The sequence below is a fragment of the Sorghum bicolor genome, chromosome 8, assembly GCF_000003195.3.
Source record: "Sorghum bicolor cultivar BTx623 chromosome 8, Sorghum_bicolor_NCBIv3, whole genome shotgun sequence".
Taxonomy (NCBI): Eukaryota; Viridiplantae; Streptophyta; class Magnoliopsida; order Poales; family Poaceae; genus Sorghum; species Sorghum bicolor.
In genome coordinates this window covers 55,499,669-55,520,545 of record NC_012877.2, presented here as the reverse complement: position 1 = coordinate 55,520,545, position 20,877 = coordinate 55,499,669, and the positions used below count along the sequence as shown (strand labels likewise).

The 20,877-nt window shown below is 42.2% G+C and overlaps 3 protein-coding genes across 3 annotated transcripts; 1 reads left to right on the top strand and 2 right to left on the bottom strand.

Annotated features, from left to right (window-relative positions):
- On the top strand, positions 2,883-7,853 carry LOC8066367 (DNA replication licensing factor MCM7). Its single transcript, XM_021446245.1, has 15 exons — positions 2,883-3,015; positions 3,135-3,202; positions 3,309-3,368; positions 3,489-3,718; positions 4,193-4,370; positions 4,497-4,619; positions 4,741-4,830; positions 5,086-5,228; positions 5,307-5,484; positions 5,586-5,777; positions 6,122-6,294; positions 6,385-6,588; positions 6,771-6,936; positions 7,017-7,238; positions 7,341-7,853. The coding sequence occupies exons 1-15, from the start codon at positions 2,985-2,987 to the stop codon at positions 7,443-7,445; spliced, it is 2,163 nt and encodes a 720-aa protein (XP_021301920.1). The 5' UTR covers positions 2,883-2,984; the 3' UTR covers positions 7,446-7,853.
- LOC8068837 lies at positions 8,147-10,635 on the bottom strand. The gene is made up of 3 exons (XM_002442277.2): positions 10,152-10,635; positions 9,129-9,244; positions 8,147-8,729 (listed from the first exon to the last, which is right to left on the bottom strand). The coding sequence occupies exons 1-3, from the start codon at positions 10,260-10,262 to the stop codon at positions 8,390-8,392; spliced, it is 567 nt and encodes a 188-aa protein (XP_002442322.1). The 5' UTR covers positions 10,263-10,635; the 3' UTR covers positions 8,147-8,389.
- Positions 12,641-16,015, bottom strand: LOC110437464 (phosphatidylinositol:ceramide inositolphosphotransferase-like). Its single transcript, XM_021465916.1, has 12 exons — positions 15,377-16,015; positions 15,155-15,244; positions 14,922-15,008; positions 14,743-14,811; positions 14,199-14,279; positions 14,021-14,092; positions 13,878-13,938; positions 13,686-13,788; positions 13,483-13,578; positions 13,356-13,402; positions 13,148-13,272; positions 12,641-13,056 (listed from the first exon to the last, which is right to left on the bottom strand). Exons 1-12 carry the CDS (start codon positions 15,410-15,412, stop codon positions 12,982-12,984), a joined length of 942 nt encoding a protein of 313 aa, XP_021321591.1. The 5' UTR covers positions 15,413-16,015; the 3' UTR covers positions 12,641-12,981.

Here is a 20,877-nt window from a genome sequence, read left to right as displayed (position 1 = left end):
TGATAATAATAATTTATTTACTTAGATTATTAAATTTATTCAAAGTTAACTCATGAAAATATTTATTATTTGTTGCATCTTGTTTATACATGTGAATATGTGTCTATATATATCCGCGGGTTTCGGATAACCATTCGGGTTTTGGGTATCCGTTCGGGTTTCGGGTATCCGCGGGTTTGGTTTTGGTACTGAATTTCCACCCGAATCGGTTTCGGTTTTGGTTTCGGGTTTCGACTTCGGGTTTCGATTTTTGGTGCACGGAGACTCCACCCGATCCAAACCCGACCCGTTGCCATCCTTACTTCTAGAGATACTCAACTATTCATAGGAGTAAATATGCAGGCGCTAGTTTGAAAATTCAAATTATCTTAGGATCCCAAACATTTCTTAGGGCCAACAATCCATGGGGATATCATTTGAATAAACAACTTAGTTAGTTCTCCATGTTGGGCTTTCCTCCTAGGTTTGCCTCTTCTTACGGGCCTTGTTTAGATCTAGCCAGCTTTGCTCAATCCACATATGTTGGGTGGATGGAGGTGGAAGCTGAATCCGACAACATGATCTCAGGGTGAAAATAATTTTGTACCAGCAACAGTCCCAGTTGCAAAAACACTTGCGTGAATATTCTTTGACAATCCAATGGAAGTTGTTATTGTTATTATTCGTATAGAATTGATTTGTCCTTTCTTTCGGAAGTCATCATCTTAACATATCTCTTCGTAAAAAAACAAATTCCTCATTATCCTAGCACTTTTATACTATTCTCCACCTTTAAAGATACGAGGAAATAATTGTGATAGCGCATCATTTCAACAATGTTATTTCTCATGAACAAACTGTGAAGCAGATGGAAATTTTGATACATATACCCTCTATGCGGTGACTATTTTTTTAAAAAAAAAATCTAAAACAAATATTGTGCCTCTACATTGTGTGACATAGTGTGCTCCTCTTGTAAGCACACCTTAGTCAGCCCAAGTTGTTGTGGTTTGTATGCTTACACTCTACAAAAATTGCGTGACACTTTTTTTTTGGCACATGAACTAATTTTGAACTAAAAATTTGTTGAGTTAATTCGACATATCTCCGATTTTTTTGACAATACGCAGCACCAGTTCTACAAAACCCCACTACAACTTTAAAAAAACGAATGTAGGCCCTTTCATCCCAACAGATGGACCCGCAACTACTTTTAATGATCCTCTCAAAAAACTAATTTTAATGAATTTTTTAGTTCATTGCTATATGTGCCTAAAGGAATAGATGTTAATATTTTTCAATGGTCATATGAAATTGTACGCCTTCTGGTCTTGGGGGTGGTGAGTTGGACGTGTTTGACCTTGGTTGGCGCTTTGCCTCCCGTTCCAGCACCGCCATATTTATCAGGCCAGTCTCAGCGGGGGTTTCATCAGGATGTCATGCACATTTATTAGAGCGTCATGTCAGTAAAACTACACTTTTTGCATGAAACGAAGAGGAGAGAGAAGGAAGTAGTTTCACCATGGTGAAACCCCGCGGGCGTTGTTTCCCACGCGGTGAAACGGGATGAAATCCCCACTGAGGGCCAAATCGTTTCACCATCTTGCATGTGATCCAATCATTTTGCAGTAATTAAATGCTTTGTTTAGCCTTGGAAACAACAAAGTGAAATGCTTTATTGCTGGAGTTATTTCATAGATGGTTTTATTTCAATCTTCATGACGTGTTGGTATGTGAAATCGTACAGTGACACTATCCCTTGAGATTGGCCTCATAGCCCATCGTTTCATGCACCCATTCGGCTCTCGTTCACTGGCTGGCCCCATGCAAAAGCAAGCAACCAGCGAAAAAATGTGGTCACTAGGAACACCTCATTCCACTAGCCGTCTGAACTATGGTTGTTTTTCATATGAAATACACTCGTAACCCTATTTAATAGGGACAGACAGAGAAAAATACTGGGTTATGAATGAAGAGAGATATGATAAGAGTTCTATAAAAGTAGAGAGAGTTCCATGAGGATGAAACTTTTCTGCACTGTTTCTAAAGTATAGATATGTTAAACTGGGTTATAAAACTTTCACTGAGGTTGACCTTAGTGAAGGATAGTATGGTATTTTCTCTATCATTAATTTATCACTAACTTGCTCGGAGACAAACGGAGTAGCGCTTGGCACCATCTCATGAGGATATGAACCATACTACGTGCTCTCTTCCTAGCAGGCAACACATACATACAGAGGGGCTACTTTGATACACTCATTTTCCTATATTCCTCTCAACCCCCTCCAATCCCTATAGGAAATGATGTTGAAGTGCAGAAAAAAGTTGAAGTGCTAGATGGCATTCTCCTTGCGGCCGCATGATCCTTGAGAAACATGTTGATGTGTTGTGATTGAAGAACATGGCACCTCAAGGCTCAATTCCAACGCAGCAGCTACAGCTGCAAGAACCTCCCTTAATTGAGGAGCGGCAGCGGCTGGCCTTGTTTAATTACACTCAAAATAAACCTTTTAAAATTTTTCATCTTATCGAATCTTGCAACACATGTATAGAATATTAAGTATAAATAAAAAATAACTAATTGTACAATTTATTTATAATTTATAAGATAAATCTTTTAAACTTAGTTAGTTTACAAAAGTGTTACGACATCGAAATCTAAAAAAATATAAACTAGGCAGCAATGAGAAATCACCACGCGGGCAGGCACATCGGCCACCACCAACCACGCAGCGCAGAGCAGAGCGGCCCGATTACGGCCCATAATGTATCAGCCCACTCGTGCTTCTAATAAGCCCAAGCCCACAACATCTCGGCCCACTTTAGGTCCGGGCCAACCTGCTCTTCCCGCCACGCCGCCCTCTGTCTTCCCGCCAAAACCGCTCCTCTTATCCCCCCAACTTCCCGCCATTCTCCCCAACACTTCGCCGACAGACTCCCGTTCTTCCCTGCCTACCCCTCCATCCCTCGCCGCCGCCGCCGTTCCCATCACCGCCGCTGGGATGAAGAACCCCGACTTCGCCGCAGACAAAGGTACGTCGTCTTGCTGTGGCGGAACCCCCCTCGAACCGTTCCTTCGTTTGCCCTCGGAAGGTTCCAGAACATTCTCTGATGGCGCGTCGGTTCTTGGTGTTTGATTTGTGTGCCTGCAGCGCTCGCCAAGGACTTCCTGTCCAACTTCGCCGGCCCTCACGGCGAGCCCAAGTACCTGAACATCCTGGTACCCATGATCTCTTCTCTTCCCCGTGTGTTCTAGGGTTGTCCCTTCCAGATCCGTTTTTTTTTCGCTCGAAATTTCACGCTGATTTCTCTCTGTCTCGTTACAGCAAGATGTCGCCAATAGGAAGATACGCGCGGTCCAGATCGAGCTGGACGACATGTTCCATGTACCAACTCCTCACCTCCACAACATTCAGTTCCTTTTCTTGTTTCCCCCCTTTTACCAACTTTGCGGCCGCAAACATGTGATTTATGGGTGCGAAATGTTTGTTTTTTTTGGTGTGCAGTATAAGGATATCGACGAGGAGTTCTTGCAGCGTGTCACTGAGAACACGCGGCGCTACATCGGCGTCTTCGCGGAGGCCATGGACGAGATCATGCCGGAGCCCACGGAGGCGTACACCGTCGACGAGGACCGGGACATCCTCATGACGCAGCGTGTGGATGAGGGTGCCGACGGCGGCGCCGACGGCACAGACCCGCTACAGAGGATGCCACCAGAGATCAAACGGTTCTTGTAAGTGGCTCTGTACGAAATTTGTCTTGGTGAATGCCTGAATGGTTGCCTGGTTTTGATAAATTGGTTAAACACAAGAGTTGGGCCTCTGGTTATGCTCCATATGGAATCCAGAGAGTATTGCCTTGCACGTTATTAAGAACATAAAGCATATTACTGCTTGTTACTTCAGAATTTAAACTAGCTTTTCTTCCTCTGATTTTTCTGTAAATCTAACCATTTCATCTGCTTTGACAGAACATGTTAGTTTGTTCAAAAAAAAAAGATAGAACATGTTAGGAACACTTGCACTTTTGTGGATATAAGGATATGGATTACTGTACTACAATATAATATTTCAGCCAGATATGAACATTTGTGTCTCACATTCTTGCCAAAATTATCTGTGCCTCTGCTCCCATAATTTTCCTGTCTATCCAATTATCGAGCTCTGTTGATGTTTTATCTAAAATTGATTTTATTTTGGCATTGTAGTGAGGTTTACATCAAGACATTCTCAAAGGCGACTCCGCTCACCATTAGGCAAGTAAAGGCATCCAACATTGGGCAGCTTGTGAAAATATCTGGGATTGTTACCCGCTGCTCGGATGTGAAGCCCTTGATGCAGGTTGCTGTTTATACATGTGAAGAATGTGGCTTTGAGATATACCAGGTACTTGATCTCGTTTTAGGCTCCCTTTTAATAATGGTGCAGTGTAGGATATATATACTGAAAGACAGAATTTTGTCTCCAGTCTAAGTTTTATTTGGAATGAAACTTTTGTTTTCAATTTGGCAGGAAGTGACGGCTAGAGTGTTTATGCCTCTCATTGAGTGTCCATCTCAACGATGCAAGCTGAACAAAGCAAAGGGGAATCTAATCCTTCAACTGCGTGCATCAAAGTTTTTGAAATTTCAGGAGGTATTAACCTTTCTTCACAACCTGGTCATCCAGGGTTATCTTTCTTCATTGAAAGGACCAGCCACAGAACTTGATCATATTTTGGATTCCGCTTCCATATAACAACTATGCTGTCTTGCAGGTGAAGCTTCAAGAGTTAGCAGAGCATGTACCAAAGGGCCACATTCCTCGTTCTCTGACTGTTCATCTAAGAGGAGAGCTGACTAGAAAGGTAAAGCAAACTAGTAGCTTTCTTCCACTTTGAGCAGTTTCCTTTGAGTTGCTTTGCAGGACAATAGCTTCTACTTTTCTGTTGTTATCGCCATTTCTGTATCAATGTACTCTACAGTTTAGCTTCGAAAGGAAGTTGCTTTTAGATTTATGCTTTTGGTTTATTCAATTCACTAGCTAAATGCTCTCATGAGAATTAAGAACTCAGTAAAGATATTCTGTAATATAACCAAGTACTAAATGCTATCATGAGCAGGTTGCACCTGGAGATGTGGTTGAGATGTCGGGCATTTTTCTCCCTATGCCATACTATGGGTTTAGAGCGATGCGCGCAGGATTAGTTGCTGATACTTACTTGGAAGCAATGTCTGTCACCCATTTCAAGAAAAAATATGAGGAGTAAGTCATCTAGGTTTCATGCTGAGCAATCCATTTGTCTTCTGCAGCTGTCTGATAGCGATTGCAAAACTGTTGCAGGTATGAACTAAAGGGTGATGAACAAGAACAAATTGACCGATTGGCTGAGGACGGTGATATCTACAGTAAGTTGGCAAGGTCATTGGCACCAGAAATATTTGGCCATGAAGATGTCAAAAAAGCACTGCTGTTACTACTTGTTGGTGCACCCCATCGGAAGCTTGCAGATGGCATGAAGGTACGTATGCTGCTAGGAATCAGTATGATGTCTTTTCTATCTGAGGCTTTGTTCTCTCCAACTGTTCACATCTCAATATTCACTGTAATGTAAATGTACAGATCAGAGGAGACCTGCATATATGCATGATGGGAGATCCTGGTGTTGCAAAGAGTCAACTTCTGAAGCATATTATCAATGTTGCACCAAGAGGAGTGTACACCACTGGACGTGGGAGCAGTGGTGTTGGTCTTACTGCTGCTGTCCAGAAAGATCCAGTAACAAATGAGTTTGTCCTTGAGGGTGGAGCACTGGTAAGACCAACATCACCTTATAATGACATCTTTTACTGTATTTCTCTTTTCTACTGAATTATAGGTTTATACCTGTTTGTGCTTTTCACAAGCATATATATGTACTTTACTTCAGTCCTGACTACAGCTATTGAGAAAATATGTAGTTTTCTCTTTTTAAAATCTTTCAACTTGAGATTTCGTACTTATATTACTGGTAAACCTTCAATTTATTCTTGTTTGGAGCTGTCTCTTTAGCACTACAAACTGTGCTAGCACCCCCAAAAAGTGTTCATTTGGTCCAAATCACAGGCATGCAAATCTTGCTAATAATTAATCTCGTAGCACAAACTCTTGGGTTCCAGGTGCTGGCAGATATGGGCATTTGTGCTATAGATGAGTTTGATAAGATGGAAGAGTCAGACAGGACCGCAATTCATGAGGTAATGGAGCAGCAAACAGTTAGCATTGCCAAGGCTGGCATCACCACCTCTCTCAATGCGAGAACCGCAATTCTGGCTGCTGCAAATCCAGCATGGTAAGTTTTGATATGAATATAGTATTTCTTCTAGGGGGGTAAAAAGAAATTTTCATCAGTTGACAATGGTAATTGCCTTTAAATATTCAGGGGAAGGTACGATATGAGGAGGACCCCAGCAGAAAATATAAATCTACCTCCAGCACTTTTGTCTCGTTTCGACCTCCTTTGGTTGATCCTGGATCGTGCAGACATGGAAACTGATCTTGAAATGGCAAGACACGTTGTTCATGTGCATCAAAATCTTGAATCACCAGCACTGGGGTTCACACCACTTGAGCCATCTGTACTCAGGCAAGGACACTATTCCTCGAGTGGCAGTGCTCATGTTCACTTAATTTCAATTTCATAGTTGAATTGCTCATATTTTAGTTGGAAGTTCCAGAAACTATAAAACCTGAAGTACAGATAAAATCATTGTGTAGTATCTTTGCATTATCTAATACTTGCTATTCTACAATCTTTATCTGTTACAGAGCATACATATCTGCTGCTAGAAGAGTCATTCCTTCTGTTCCTAGAGAGCTTGAGGAATACATTGCAACTGCATATTCCAGCATCCGCCAAGAGGAGGCAAAGTCAAATGCACCAACCTCCTACACAACTATCAGAACACTTTTGAGCATACTCCGTATTTCTATTGTAAGTAACTTGACTGTTTTCCCTTCACAATACCATATGAAAAATCTCTCTTTAAACATGATGCTGCTTGCCTATTTCAGGCCTTGGCAAGACTTAGGTTTTCAGAAACTGTGGCTCAGAGTGATGTTGACGAAGCACTGCGACTGATGCAAATGTCCAAATACTCGTTATACTCAGATGACCGCCAGCGGTCTGGCCTTGATGCAATATCTGACATATATTCCATCCTGAGAGACGAAGCTGCTAGGACGAGCAGCATGGATGTGAGATATGCTCATGCTCTTAACTTGATCTCCAGAAAGGTACAGTTTCTACTTCTACATACACATATGGTAGAGGTGCACAACTCAGTATGGCCTGATTGCTGAAAATTTGGTTGGTGCTAAAATGTCTGTGAATCACAGGGATACAGTGAGGCTCAATTGAAGGAGTGCTTGGAGGAATACGCTTCCCTGAACGTGTGGCAAATCCATCCAAGCACCTTTGACATCCACTTCATCGATGCTTGATGCAGAAGTCAATACCAATCACGTAACATTTCATCATGAGCCAAGGAATGGAACATCAAGAGTTTGTAGCTTCATGGTTCGTGATTGGAGGGAGGAACACGGTCGAGTGAAGCCTAACAAGATTTAAAATTTCTAGTGATAGTGAACAACAGCCCATTTCATGATGTCAATGATGTAATGCTGACTGCTGAGCAGAAGCCTATCTCAATTGTACTAGTAGAGCAATTCTTGTCTGACTTATGAGTAGCTTGTTTTCTGGCTATTTCCTTGTGACAGTTGACACTAAGTGGATGCCCTGCCGTGTTTCCTTATTGCTGCTGATACTTGATAGTTGTATCAACGCATTTATGCCATTGTTTTGGCATCACGAGGGAACTAGCTCACCACAATCTCGTAAGGTTTGTCAAATTTACTGGTAAGGTTTTATGCTTTTGGTTACCAAGGACACGAGATTATTTCTGCTAAAAAGGATGGACTTTTTAGTGGGGACAACTATGTGGCTGCTATTGGTGTTTTTGGTTTAAGTCATCGTAGATTAGATGAACCATGTAGGGTCTTTCTGGAAATTTTGGTTGGGACGACTTCAGTCAACATTCATGTCACTAAAACAAGTGCTTCTGATGAATGTTGTGATGGATCCCCACTCCATCCCTCAAAACTAAACAGGAAAGTAAATGATTACCATCCAACTCAGACCAAGGTACCATTGGAAAATTGCTAAAATATTGCAAAATCAAGAAGCATCTAACATAACTCTTGAATGATTACAAGTTAAACACACCACAAAACTGTCAAGTCAACCAATTTATCCTATATTCAGAAGAAACTCAACTGCAGCTGCTTTCTTGAAAACTTAAATATCCTATAGTGGTTGCTCACAGAACTTGTATGAACAGGAAGAAAGCTACTACAGGCTGAACTAAAAATTACAGCACAGAACAGCATCATATCTTCTGGTCACTATCCTCGGACTCATCATGCTGATCCGTAGCACTGCCATTTGGTAAAGCACCTGCTCCTTTTCTGTTGATGTCGCTGAAGGGTCTCTTCCTTGATGAGGATGGTTCAAAAGCATCCACCTCCTTGCTCTTCACAACTTCATCAACAGCCATGTCATCTTTCTCTTGACGAGCACCAGTGGCTGCAGGTGGAGGTGGCATCATGTCAATTCCACTGAGCCGGCAGAAGACTTTCTCAACTGTTTCAGTTATCTCTTTCCCTAATCCACCATTGTCTAGAATCAGCTCCCAAACTGCCTTGGAGGCTTTCTCAAGGACCGGAGTCCTGCATTGCATAAAACAGTTATCACTGCATCATAGATTTGATGAAATCTTCATACTGGTTGAGGCGAAGCTGGGAATGGAGTCGAAAGCTGCGAAGTGCGGGAGATGCAAAATTGGATTTCCCACAATACAAACAATACACCGGAACAATGGAAGAACAAATAAAATCATGGGAACTATATCACTTCACTACTTTTTGAACAACCAGCAACAGGCAAACGATAAGGTAGGAAGATGACTTATCCAAGACCTGGAGATCTGTGTATGAGGTCAAGGCTAAAGTAAAAACTGCTATAAACATTTTATAACATCCAGATAAGCAATTTGTGGTTAAGGCCAAATACAAACCAGGCGATGTACTGTTACTGAGCATAGATCAAACAGAAAGACAGGAGCTTACTCCAGTTCCTGTCGAAGTGCATCAAACAACTCCCTCTTGGTCTTTTTCTCAGCTCCAGGAGTATTCAATACCTTGCTTTGCTCCACCATCATCATGGTGTTTTTCTTCATATCTTCCTGAAATCAAAGTAAGAAAGTTCATCACCAAGTTTCCACTCCTCAGTACTCCATTGGTCAGGTGAGTCCGACATAAAAGTGATGCCAAGAGCATGAAGAAGGGTACATGTAGCATAAGACAATGCAGAAATGACTTTATTCTACATCGACAAGAATATCCTGCCATACGCACACATAAAACTTTATGCTAATAAATAAGGAAAGTAAAAACACAGTTTCCCGAAACGTAATGCTGATTCGAGGGGAAAACAGAATGACACCACTGAGGAAACAACATGTGCCAAGTGACGCCAAAGGACAAGTAAATACCCAAATTCTTGTGCGATCCAATTCCCGATAAATCACGTTGATATGGGGAAAAGTAGAACAGAACCAATGAGGAAACAGCCTGTGACATCAAAGGGCAACTAAATACCCAAATTCTCGTGCAAAAAATAAAAAATCCCAAACCGTCATGTTGATATAAGGGAAATACAGATTAAAACGGACGACAAAACGAGTGCCACGTGACAGCAAAGGACAACTAAATAACCTAATTATCATGCAAACCAATTCCCTGTTTAAGGGTCTACTGGGACATGCACAATCACCTGAGAACTGCAACAGCATTTTAAATAATCTACTGAACTCTAACTTAATTTTATTGATTTAGTCACAGAGCTTCCTGATTCCATCGATTACAGAAAAGCGCACACAGCGTCACAACCTGGATAGCAGATCATGAATTCAGACCGCCCCAGAGTTTCATACTATGAGCATATCTCCAAAGCAGGTCCACCAACTTATGCTGGAAGTGATTTCTTAAATATAATGCAGTCTCATCATACAACAAACAATTTCTAACATAACAGTAATACAGCAAGTAGGAGCAAAAGAAAAGGGCTCAAAGGAATAGGAGGGCACGCACGTTGGCCTTGAGCTGGGCGATGATCTTCATGCGGAGCGCGTCGATGCTGCCGTCGTTCTTCAGCGACTCCAGCACCTCCTCCGGCCGCACCACCTTCGACGACGACCCCATAGCCTTCCACCTCCCTGGCTCCCTTCACCACCAAATCACCAACCCCCCTTGCTTCCCCCGAAATTCCCAAACCAAGGGGCTCCTTCAATCTCCCCCACTGGTCGAATCACTCTATCCGCGGTCGGTGGCGCTCGCCGGAGATCCTAAGGGTCGCCGGCAGCGCCGACGGGGGAGCTAGGGTTAGATTTCTCTCCGTTGGGCTGGACGCAGGCCGCCGCCGCGCTGACGAACAGAAGTCGCGGTGGGAGTCTGAGAGGAGGCGGGCGCGGCGTTGGGAGGCAGAGCGGACCGCGGAGAGCACGAGCAGTCAGCGCCGGCCGGCGAGCGAGAGCACGCGGCGCCGCTGACGGCCTGAACTCTTTGCCACGCTGGCTGCCAGGTAGGCTAAAACCGCCCTGGAAAACCACGGTGAATTAAACCAACTTTAATGTCTCATTTACCCGATTTCATAGGTCAAACCTAAAACTAGACGTCCATCAATACTTCAGAGGGTTATTTAGATTTTTTCCTAAACTTTATTATCATTTATAAGATTGAATGTTTAATACGAAATATTAAATATAGACTATTTACAAAACTAAAAATATAGTTAAAGAATAATTTAGAAAAATTAAATATTTATTCTCTTCCCGGTTGCTAGTCCTTCAGATAACAGCTTTAGAATGACAATTAGATACTCCCGCCATCTTAAAAAGATATGTTTTTGACTTTAAGACATCATGTTTGACCGTTCGTCTTATTTAAATTTTTTTTTTATAAATTATAAAAATAAATAAATCATTATTAAAGTATCTCTAATGATCAAATAATTTATATTAAAATAGACGATATTTATAGAAAAAGTTTTAATAAAACTGATGATCAAACAAGATATCTGAAAGTCAATAAGGTCTTGTTTAGTTTCAAGAATTTTTGGAAAACTGCCACCGTAGCACTTTCGTTTGTATGTGACAAATATGGTCCAATTATAGACTAACTAGGCTTAAAAGATTAGTCTCTTAAATTACGGATAAATTGTGTAATTAGTTTTTATTTTTATCTATATTTAATGCTTCATGTATATGTCTAAAGATTCGATGTGACAGAGAATCTTGAAACTTTTGGGTTTTTGGAAGGAACTAAACAAGGCCCAACAACGGTCTTTTGGAGACGAGGGAGTAAGTATTTGCCATAAGAATTAGTTGTCAGTGCTATATATTTGCCACTCTTGATCGTGTAGCAAACCAACTCATTATACCAGCATGGAGAAGATGTGGAAAATGACTGTCTTGACCTTGTCTCTTTATCTCTGTCACGTGGATCCCACTTGCTAGGTCCATCCCTAAAATGAAGAAGTCCTCCTTCCTCCCTAGCAGCGATGAGATCGTGCAGTCGTCTGAAAGTTTGATGGGATCGGATCCTCACCTACGGTCGAAGACAGCATGGTAGGTTGGGGATGGGCGATGACAGCGTAGAGGCGGAGGCACCAGGCGTGGATAGCCTTCCGGTGGTTGCGTGGCCCTGTTGCGAAGGCGCGGCAGCACATGGATGTTGCCCCACGATGGCGTTGGAGACTTGCGAGGGCAGAGTGTCGCCAAGATTGTCACGTAGGGGAGAGAGTCCGCACGAGAGCAGGCCACCGCACGCGAGAGAGAGCGAGGGAGCGCCGGGCGGGCCATCGAGCGAGCGAGCGAAGCGGCGTGTGGATGATTGTTCTACGAATGTTTTAGTTATAGAGAAAGTGATTTATGGGAAACCTGAGTAGGATTGCAAGCATTGAAACCTGAGTAGTTTCTCTTTTTGTTCCATATTTCTCCCCTATGGCCTTATGTTTAAATAGGAAGAAAGAAATTAATAGTATTTTTCAGTACAAGTCGATTGTAAAGGGCCCTGCATAACTGCATTTGCTTAACGAAAAGCACAAAGGGAAAACTGTTACACCACCTCTAACTTGCATACTCTGTCATCTTGCAGGTTTTGTGTCCACTGATCCTGAGAGGCTGAGACAATGCTGATAATGGTATAGATGTGGGATGTAAGATTATAAGTAACTTGAGGTCACACTGCAGGCTACCTAGATGCTAGAGCATAGTCACAATAGGAACTTTTTTTCTTTACAAATACAAAAAATATTGTATCTGCATCCATATCCACATTCAAGTCACATATGGATCTGAATTCAGATATGAAAAATGATGAAAAAAAAAAGACGAACTTGGATACCGTTTTAGTATCCATTATATATAAACAGATGCATATACATATATGTTTTCTCGAGATGGATATCTGACAATTGGGATTTTTACATTTCAGATGTGTTGTTATATCCTTTTTTTATTTTAGAAAAGTTATTTTACGCTAGATGTGTTTGACTTGAATAATAAGTTGACTTAGAATAATAACAATGGGTACTTATAACAAGGACAAGCTTATATTGTCCATATGATTACTGTTCACATGCAAAGAACCCTGTGCTAACTATACACAATTGGTATAAAGAATATGAATTCCAAGCTGGAAAATAAACGAAAGAAACCAGAAAGAAATGGGGTTACAATGAGACAGCTGAGGAAGATATACAGTTTTGCAAACAAAACTTCTGCTGCCTAGAACAGCGAGATGTAAAACTATTTCCTTCGTAGGTCGTAGTTACATGTCATGAAGTCATCAAGGAGCTAGGCACCAAAGCTAGTTGTCTGGAATGTCTTTTAGATGACAAAACCCCATCCATCAGAGTTTATCATGTTTTCACAGTTTCACTACCAACATGGCTTTCATTCTCAATTTGCTTTCCATTCATTTGTGTTCGTGGTCTCTGCACCGCAACATAACAATATTGCTCAGTTCAGGTAATACGCAAGGTAGTTCAACAAAATTATAGCCATCTCGTCATGATAATTTCGTACCCGATCAGCTGAATCCATAGAGTTACCATTCAGCAATCTCGTATTTTCTTCTTTCAACTTGGTATCTTTATCCTTTGTACTCACAGGAAGTACTGATGTGGAACCCACCGATCGGTCAGGAAGTTCTACAGGATGAAATTCAAGTGTTAGCGATATATGGTACCACATAGGAAAAGATTACTGAACATTCGCATAGGTTCTTTCTCACCTGTAAGCTTCTTATCCACAAAGAAAACCACCAAATTCACAGTGTACCTGCATAAGAAAGATACATCAATAAAGGGAAAAAGAAACATGGCATAATCATCCAGTTCAGTAAATAAATATGTACTAACCATGCAACAACAACATCAACACTGTAGTGCTTGCGAGAAGATATAATAAGAAGACTCTGAGCAACAGCTATGCACCAAGCAAGCATCTTACAAAACCTGGCATGAATTAACAAAAAAAAATAGGACTTAAACATGATTCAACATATCTTTCACAAATGGGCTGATATAAACAAGAAGAAAATAACTGGACAACAAATCTTCACCTTATGCTTCCATATTTCTGGTATGTTATGACAAAAACTAGGGTGAAAATCATGTGGGATGAAAATATCAAGTCACCACATCCATAAATCACTCCTTTTGGGACTGTAGTCAAATGACATAACAAGCTCAGTATATTTGCACATACAAAAAGAGAGGCACAATATATTGACGCATAGGGAATCACCACTTACAATTAATCAGAAAGACCTCAGCTGCATTCTGGGGTGGTGGTAATCTAGCCAGAGGTGAGCCCTGTGTATTTTGAGATTAATAAAGGATTCCCAAGTCATAATGACATAGCACGTAGTAATAAATTTATAACAAAATCTGATACCTCGCGACAATGATAATTAGGTCCTGGAAGCTGTGTTGCATAGAATGTTATTATTCGAAGAAACTGAGAAGCCTGAAGAAACAAAAAATATATATTCCTAGTAAGTTGTAGAATAGAAACTAAGGTATCATCTGATCAGGAAATCACATAAAAAAACTTGCAATAAAGAAACACTCACACATAAGAACGCAAGTACCCTGCGCCATATCAGAACAGTGTAGAAGCGTTTAGTCTGAAGGATGAAAGGATGAAATGTCCACTGCAAAGCAAAATTGACACTGTTACAACTCAGCAATGCAAAACTTGCAGCTAGGAGAATGATTGGTCCATTTCAGGGAAAAACACAACTACAAATTGCAAAATCATGTTGTCACAATTGAGTTAAGTTACAAAAATTTGGCTTTAGAAAAGCAGGGTCACCTCCGCCATTTTTTTTTTGAGTCAGGTTAAACTTGCAGATTTGAACAAATAGATCCATTTCAGGAATAGAACAAGAAAATTTGGTAGCACTAGGAGGTTGAAAATGTGAATAAAGAGTAGTGCATTGTGGATAAAGCATGGCATAGTTATCCGTCAAGTATAATTGCAAAGTTATTGGTTCGTTTATTTAAAACAAAATAGCCAACTTCCAATGTGCAATCATGGCCATCTATCCCGATCGAAAGGGAAGATAAGAAAGACGAGAGAGAGAGAGAGAGAGAGAGAGAGAGAGAGATGAGTACCAATACAAAGGTGAGGAAGATGAATGTAAACAATGTCTCACTGATGTAACCCCTTTCTTTCCCAAGCTCCTACATGAAATGAAATTGAGGAGGCCAAAAACGCAAATTAGTAAGTGTTACCAGTATATTGAATTATAGTGATAGACGTTGTGCATTGGTCAACCAATCTGCAGACATACCGGAAGAATCATGAAGCCAAGATCTTGAAGGGTGGGCCCCGGCCGGTGCAAGTAATGAACCCCATGAGCGGCCAAGCCATGGATGTACTATTTATATCAACAAATAAAGAAGAATTATTAGCGCGACTGTAAGTAGGAAAACTGCAAATACCCAGCTGACCATCTATCAATTTAGAATGAATGAATCACCAGGGGACTAGGGGAGGAATCTCAGAGCCGAGATATATATTTACCTGGAAAATGAGGCCAGCGAGGAGAAGCCGCCATTTATCGGAGAGAATCTTGAGCTCGACTGATGTCTCCGAGGTAATCCTTCTCACTAGCTGCACGGCAAATAAACCCGATCCTCAAAATCCAAGTCTAAGCCTTTTCAACAACAATCAGGCCTCTGCCTGGCCCGATCGAAAAACACGAATGAAACCAAGAACCCAGTGATGGGACGGGACGGGACGGACCTTGGAAGCACCGCGAGCGAGGTAGAAGGGCGACATGGGTGCCGGTGGGCGCCGGCAGAGGTGGTGTGATGGCACCCGGAAGTGGAGCCAAGGCGGCCAAGGAGGAGGGTTGAGGACGAGGACTCCGGCCGCGTGCAAGAGGAAGGAAGGATGGTGTTCCTCCTCCTCCTCCTTGTCGTCCTCCTCCTTCCCGGTGCGCCGCCCTTCGTCTCGTTCCTCTCCTCCTCCCCGGAAGCAGAGGAGGAAGGGAAAGGGAAGGGAGGGAGGGAGAGAAATCGGATGTCGGGATGCGAGGATCCCTTGGGCGATGCGGGGGAAGACTCTTCTAATCTAACAACAACGAGGGTGGAAGATGCGGGAGGCGGCGGCCGGGTTGTCCGGGGAGAGGAAGACGGGGAGAGGAGAGAATGCGCATGCGCTGCCGCCGCACCACGCACCTGCAAGAAATCGAGAAGGGCCTCGTTTTTCTTCTGAAATCTTATATGTATCTATCTAGAGGGAGGGAGCCAGGGATCCAACGCCAAATATGGATTCCCTTGTTCCTGACTTCCTTCCTCTGCACTGCAAGAAATCACGCGGCGGCCGCCGGCCGGGTTCTTGCCAGCAAGAGGAGTGTCAAGGGAGAGAGAGGGACGGGCGTGGACGTCTAGAAAGAACCATGTGTGCGTATAACGGAAGAAGCATGGCAGTTGATTGACAGGTTGGACGCGTCACGCGGACAGAAGGAGTTTGGTTGACGCGGCTTCTAGAGTCCAACGCGGCGGCCGGCGGGTATGTGCTGGGAAAGAGATTCTGTACAGAGTGGTCTTCCAGCGGGGTGCCTTCGGAGAATCCACCTTCGGCTGCCATTCTGCTTCCAAGGCGTTCCTCAAAAATTTTGCAAAATTTTTCAGATTCTCCATCACATCGAATCTTTAGACGTATGCATGAAGTATTAAATATAGATAAAAATAAAAACTAATTGCACAGTTTGGTCGAAATTGACGAGACGAATATTTTGAGTCCAGTTAGTCCATAATTGGACAATATTTGTCAAATACAAACAAAAATGCTACTATTTCCATTTTGCAAAATTTTTTGAAAGTAAACAAGGCCCAAATTGTGTAGCTGCTGATTTTGGTGAAACTGATGCAGCTGGATTGTGGTGGCTGCTGATTTTTATTTTTATTTATGAGTAAAATACAGTGACGCTCCTTTAACTTGCCACTTTAGTCCATGAATTTGCAAATCTGAAAATGTGACCACTGAACTTGTCCGTCTGTGCCACTTTGGTCCATGAACTTGCAAACGTAAAACAGTGGCCCCTGAACTTGTCGGCCTGTGCCACTTTGGTCTATGCGTGTAAAGGCTCTTTCAACGCGTCAACAAATATTTGTTTATTTCATAACTAATTATTAGTGAAATGCTAAATTCATGAAATGTTTTGTGTAGCCTCTTCATGATGTACTCTGCCTAGAAAAAATATGAAACCTAGAAAAACGAATAATTTTTGCTTGTTTTAAAATTATTTCTTTTAATTAATAAATGCAACGAATTGATATATTATTTGATATATTTGACGCTACGAATGAAAATATATCAATTTCGTAAATTAAAAAAGAAGTACTGACATCATCACTGATGTCAACACCATAAACCGTGCTATGCATGACCTACCAGAGGCGGCCACGTGGCAGAACAGTGCCATACAGCTGATGTTATTTTCGTATTTGCATGTTTATGGACCAAGGTGGCACAGGTCGACAAGTTTAGGGGCACTTTTTCGCGTTTGCAAGTTCATGGACCAAAGTGGCACAGGCGGACAAGTTCAGGGGTCACTTTTTCGGATTTGCAAGTTCATAGACCAAAGTGGCACAGACTGACAAGTTAAAGGGCGTCAGTGTATTTTACTCAATATTTATTTTTAGTTTGCGTTGTGTCGTGGTCCAATGCATCCCTGGCTCGGCATGCCCTGACACAAAAGGCCAGGCAACGCTCGTTTGGAGAGTCCACAGATTAGCATTACTTTTTTTTTTGACATAAATATAGATAACAGGGATTATATATAGGCAGCGTATGAACTATAGAAACTCCAATCAAGACCACATCTTTCTAATCTGATGACTAGAGGTTAAGATGAAGTAGTTTAACACTTAACTCCCCCCCCCACACACACACATGCAATCTAATCTTTTTTACCCAGCCCCAGCGCTGTTCCGTCTTGCTCATGGCTGCTCGCGGCCCAGCGTCGTTCCGTCTTGCTCGTGGCCCCAGCATCAAAGAACAACACAATACAACCCGAACAGCCTGGAGCACTACCTGCCATCACCATGCAGACCGTGTTTACCGCACACTATAGATACTGATAGCACTGAGAAGATCTGAATAATTCATGCTCCTTTCCAGAAATCAAATCGCTTTTAATTTGTGAACTGCAGTCGGATCTGAAAGGTTTTCATCGATTTGGTCACATTCTATATAGTAGCTACAACAATCGTCTCACCGCATGGTTTTTGGAATAGTAACATCCCTTTTTCATCCCTTTTAATTTGTGAACTGCAAGCAAAATCATCTCCATGGGGGCGGCGGCGTTGGACACGATCGGGACGAGGGGCCGTGCATAATCACGAGTCTAGTCACGGGCATTGACAGTGTCCATGGCAGACAAACTCTAGTCGCGACGATCGACGAGAGGCGGGGGCGGGATCGCGACGAAGACAAGGGGCGACAGCGGGTTCTATCGTGCAAAGAACAGCACAATCTCGATCGGCCACGAGCGAGACAGAACATAACGATGGAACGACACCGGGCTGGGTGCAAAAAAATATTAGAATGCATGCGTGGGGGGTTTAAGTGTTAAATTACTCCACCTTAACCTCTAGCCATTAGATTAGAAAGATGTGGTCTTCATTGGAGTTTGCATAGTTTGTACCTAGTTTTCAGTTTTCATAGTATATATATATATATATATATATATATATATATATATATATATATATATATATATATATATATATATATTCTTCTCAAATCTCAATGATTGTCTCCCATGCAACTGTCGCGGACTCATTGAGGCCTCGTTGGTTGGCTCAGAATTCAATCACCAAACTGATTTCTTTCACCTTAGGAACGAGTGGATCCATGCTTATTACTCATTCTAGCCTTGGAAGCCAATACGGATGATAGGTGGTTCGGTTTGTAGAGATAAAGAAAAGCGAAGTCACTTTTTATTCTGGCTCAATTTTGGTTTTACATCGGATCGAAACGAACACACATTTTCATTTATATCCGGATTGAAAACGGATCGTAGTAATCCATCAGAACGATCCAATCAGACCAAAATGAATGAGGCCTGAGGGGCATCAGCGGCACGTCCATCCTAGTAAGGATCAGATTCTTCGACAGCTTCACAAACCTGTTTTGGTGATTTTATACCAAACAAGCTCCTGCAAATAGCTTTGGGCATAAGCCTTTAGAAACACCCATTCACAAGAATTTTTGATATTTAACCCCGAATTCATAAGCTCCTCAACATTTAACCTCCAATTCGCATGTCTTTTAAAATATAACCCTAGACACACGAATTATTTTGATATTTAAGATTTTTTAGGCTTTATCTTTTTTAATAATAATAATTTTAGGGGCTCTTTTCACTGTTTAGGGTGCCGAAAAAGACCAGAATACCCCTCCCTCTAATCTGTTGGCCCCTCTCACTATCACTGTTGTACGGCCCCACATGTCATCATCTTTCCTTCTCTTGCCATCTTCCATTGCTAAGCAGCATCCGCTGTTCTTGATGGTGAGCAGCAGCAGCATGTGGCGCGAGCGGACGACGGTGGGGCACACATGGCCGGCGAAGCACTCAGCACGAGGCTGTGTGTGTAGCTGGGAGCTTGCGCCTGGGAGTTGCGTGGAGCTCATGGCCTGGGCGGTGTTTGTAGCTTGGAGCTCACAGTCTGGAAGTTCGTTGTTGTACGACGTAGGGGCTTCCAACCCTAGCGCGTCTGCTGGCCAGGTTGGACGGCACGGGTTTGGAGGGCGAGGGTAGGTGGAGGAGGAGGAGCAGGCCGACCAATGGTGGGCAACGGAGGCTACGGATTTTGCTCGAGTCATCGGTCGTGGCGATCCCCAACTCGGTGTGGGAGTCGTGATAGGCTCGGGAAAAAAAGGAGTTGCTACTTGTGAAATTAGAGAGGGATATTTTGGTCTTTTCCCCTGTCCCAAACAGTGAAGAGAAGCCCCATAGAATTATAAAAAAGAGAACCTTGAAAATCTAAATATCAAAACAATCGCATGTCTAGGGCCATATTTCTAAAGGCTTCTCAATTGAGGGTACTTAAATGATGAGGGACATACAAATTTGGAGTTAAGTATTAATATTTCTCCCCGGAGCAAAATGATTAGAGAAGCTGAAAAAAGTAGCTTTAAAAGGTAGCTTCAACAAGCTTCGTCCTCATCTGCCCCAAGCTAGCGCTCGGAGGGGCGATGACGCCAGAGGCTATTGGAATTGTTGAACAAAGAGTAACTTGTCGACCTGTTTGTTTGGCTAAAAAGTCATGTTAGAAAGTACTGTTCACTAATTTATTGTGAAAGAAAAATGTTAAACCTTATTTGCTTATTTACTGTGAGTGCTAAATGACATGCAGATTTGGTTGATAAACTTAAACAAACATGAAAAAACCAGATAAGGGTGTGTCGCTGTACTGCATATGAACGCAAAATGTAGTTATTGTTCCGGCTATCCAACTATAAATATATGCTCGTATAGAAATAGCTAGGACAGAAAGAATGACCAAATTTGCTTAGTCAAATCTCTCAGCATAAGAGGCAGGTACGGTGGCTCAGTTATTGGAATTGTTGAACAAAGCCACGCACATTCTTGATCGCTTTGTCATCAGAATATAAAACCATATCGTTTACTTCAAAGCTGTATACATTATATATAGATAATTAGCGGTGATTTAAGAAGTAAAGCATGCTTCCTAATTTTTTATTTGTAGCGACCGGGAGCAGCAATGACTCGCTAGAAGTCTCATCCATTGCTTGTTGACGACTCCCACTTGCGTTCGAGGTAGAGCACATCAATGGATATACGCCGTGTCGCGATCGTGTTTATATATGGAGCACATCAAGTTTTGAATAATTTTTTTGGACAAAAATAAGGGTACGCCTGAATAAATCGTAAAACTCCAGAGGTTTCATCGACCCATATACAATCTTGTTTTGTATCAAAACTTCTCCTAACTAGCTCATGCACCACCCTACTAGCTTTTTTATAGCAGTGCGTGTTCAATGCTAGCATCACCAAAACCTATCTAAAGCGCCATGCACTGGTCATAGATTATTGTTGCTGATGTTGCCGAGAAACCACCGTATTTCATAGTGTCAACAATCTGCATGTAGTCTAATTGAACTATAAAGTTATTATTGCTACCAATATGCCTCCGCCATTGCTGCATCTACTACATGTGCCAGAAAAGCTATGAGAGCTGCTACAATACAACCTCCACCCACACACATCC

Coding starts and splice junctions, on each gene's coding strand:
- LOC8066367 (XM_021446245.1), top strand. CDS start 2,985: ATGAAGAACCCCGACTTCGCCGCAGACAAAG. Junction 4,620..4,740: donor AGTTTTTGAAATTTCAGGAG/GTATTAACCTTT, acceptor GCTGTCTTGCAG/GTGAAGCTTCAAGAGTTAGC. Junction 4,831..5,085: donor GAGGAGAGCTGACTAGAAAG/GTAAAGCAAACT, acceptor TATCATGAGCAG/GTTGCACCTGGAGATGTGGT.
- LOC8068837 (XM_002442277.2), bottom strand. CDS start 10,262: ATGGGGTCGTCGTCGAAGGTGGTGCGGCCGGAGGAGGTGCTGGAGTCG. Junction 9,245..10,151: donor TCGCCCAGCTCAAGGCCAAC/GTGCGTGCCCTC, acceptor CTTTGATTTCAG/GAAGATATGAAGAAAAACAC. Junction 8,730..9,128: donor GCACTTCGACAGGAACTGGA/GTAAGCTCCTGT, acceptor TATGCAATGCAG/GACTCCGGTCCTTGAGAAAG.
- LOC110437464 (XM_021465916.1), bottom strand. CDS start 15,412: ATGTCGCCCTTCTACCTCGCTCGCGGTGCTTCCAAG. Junction 13,789..13,877: donor TGAGGTCTTTCTGATTAATT/GTAAGTGGTGAT, acceptor ATTTGACTACAG/TCCCAAAAGGAGTGATTTAT. Junction 13,273..13,355: donor TGTGGATAAGAAGCTTACAG/GTGAGAAAGAAC, acceptor TTCATCCTGTAG/AACTTCCTGACCGATCGGTG.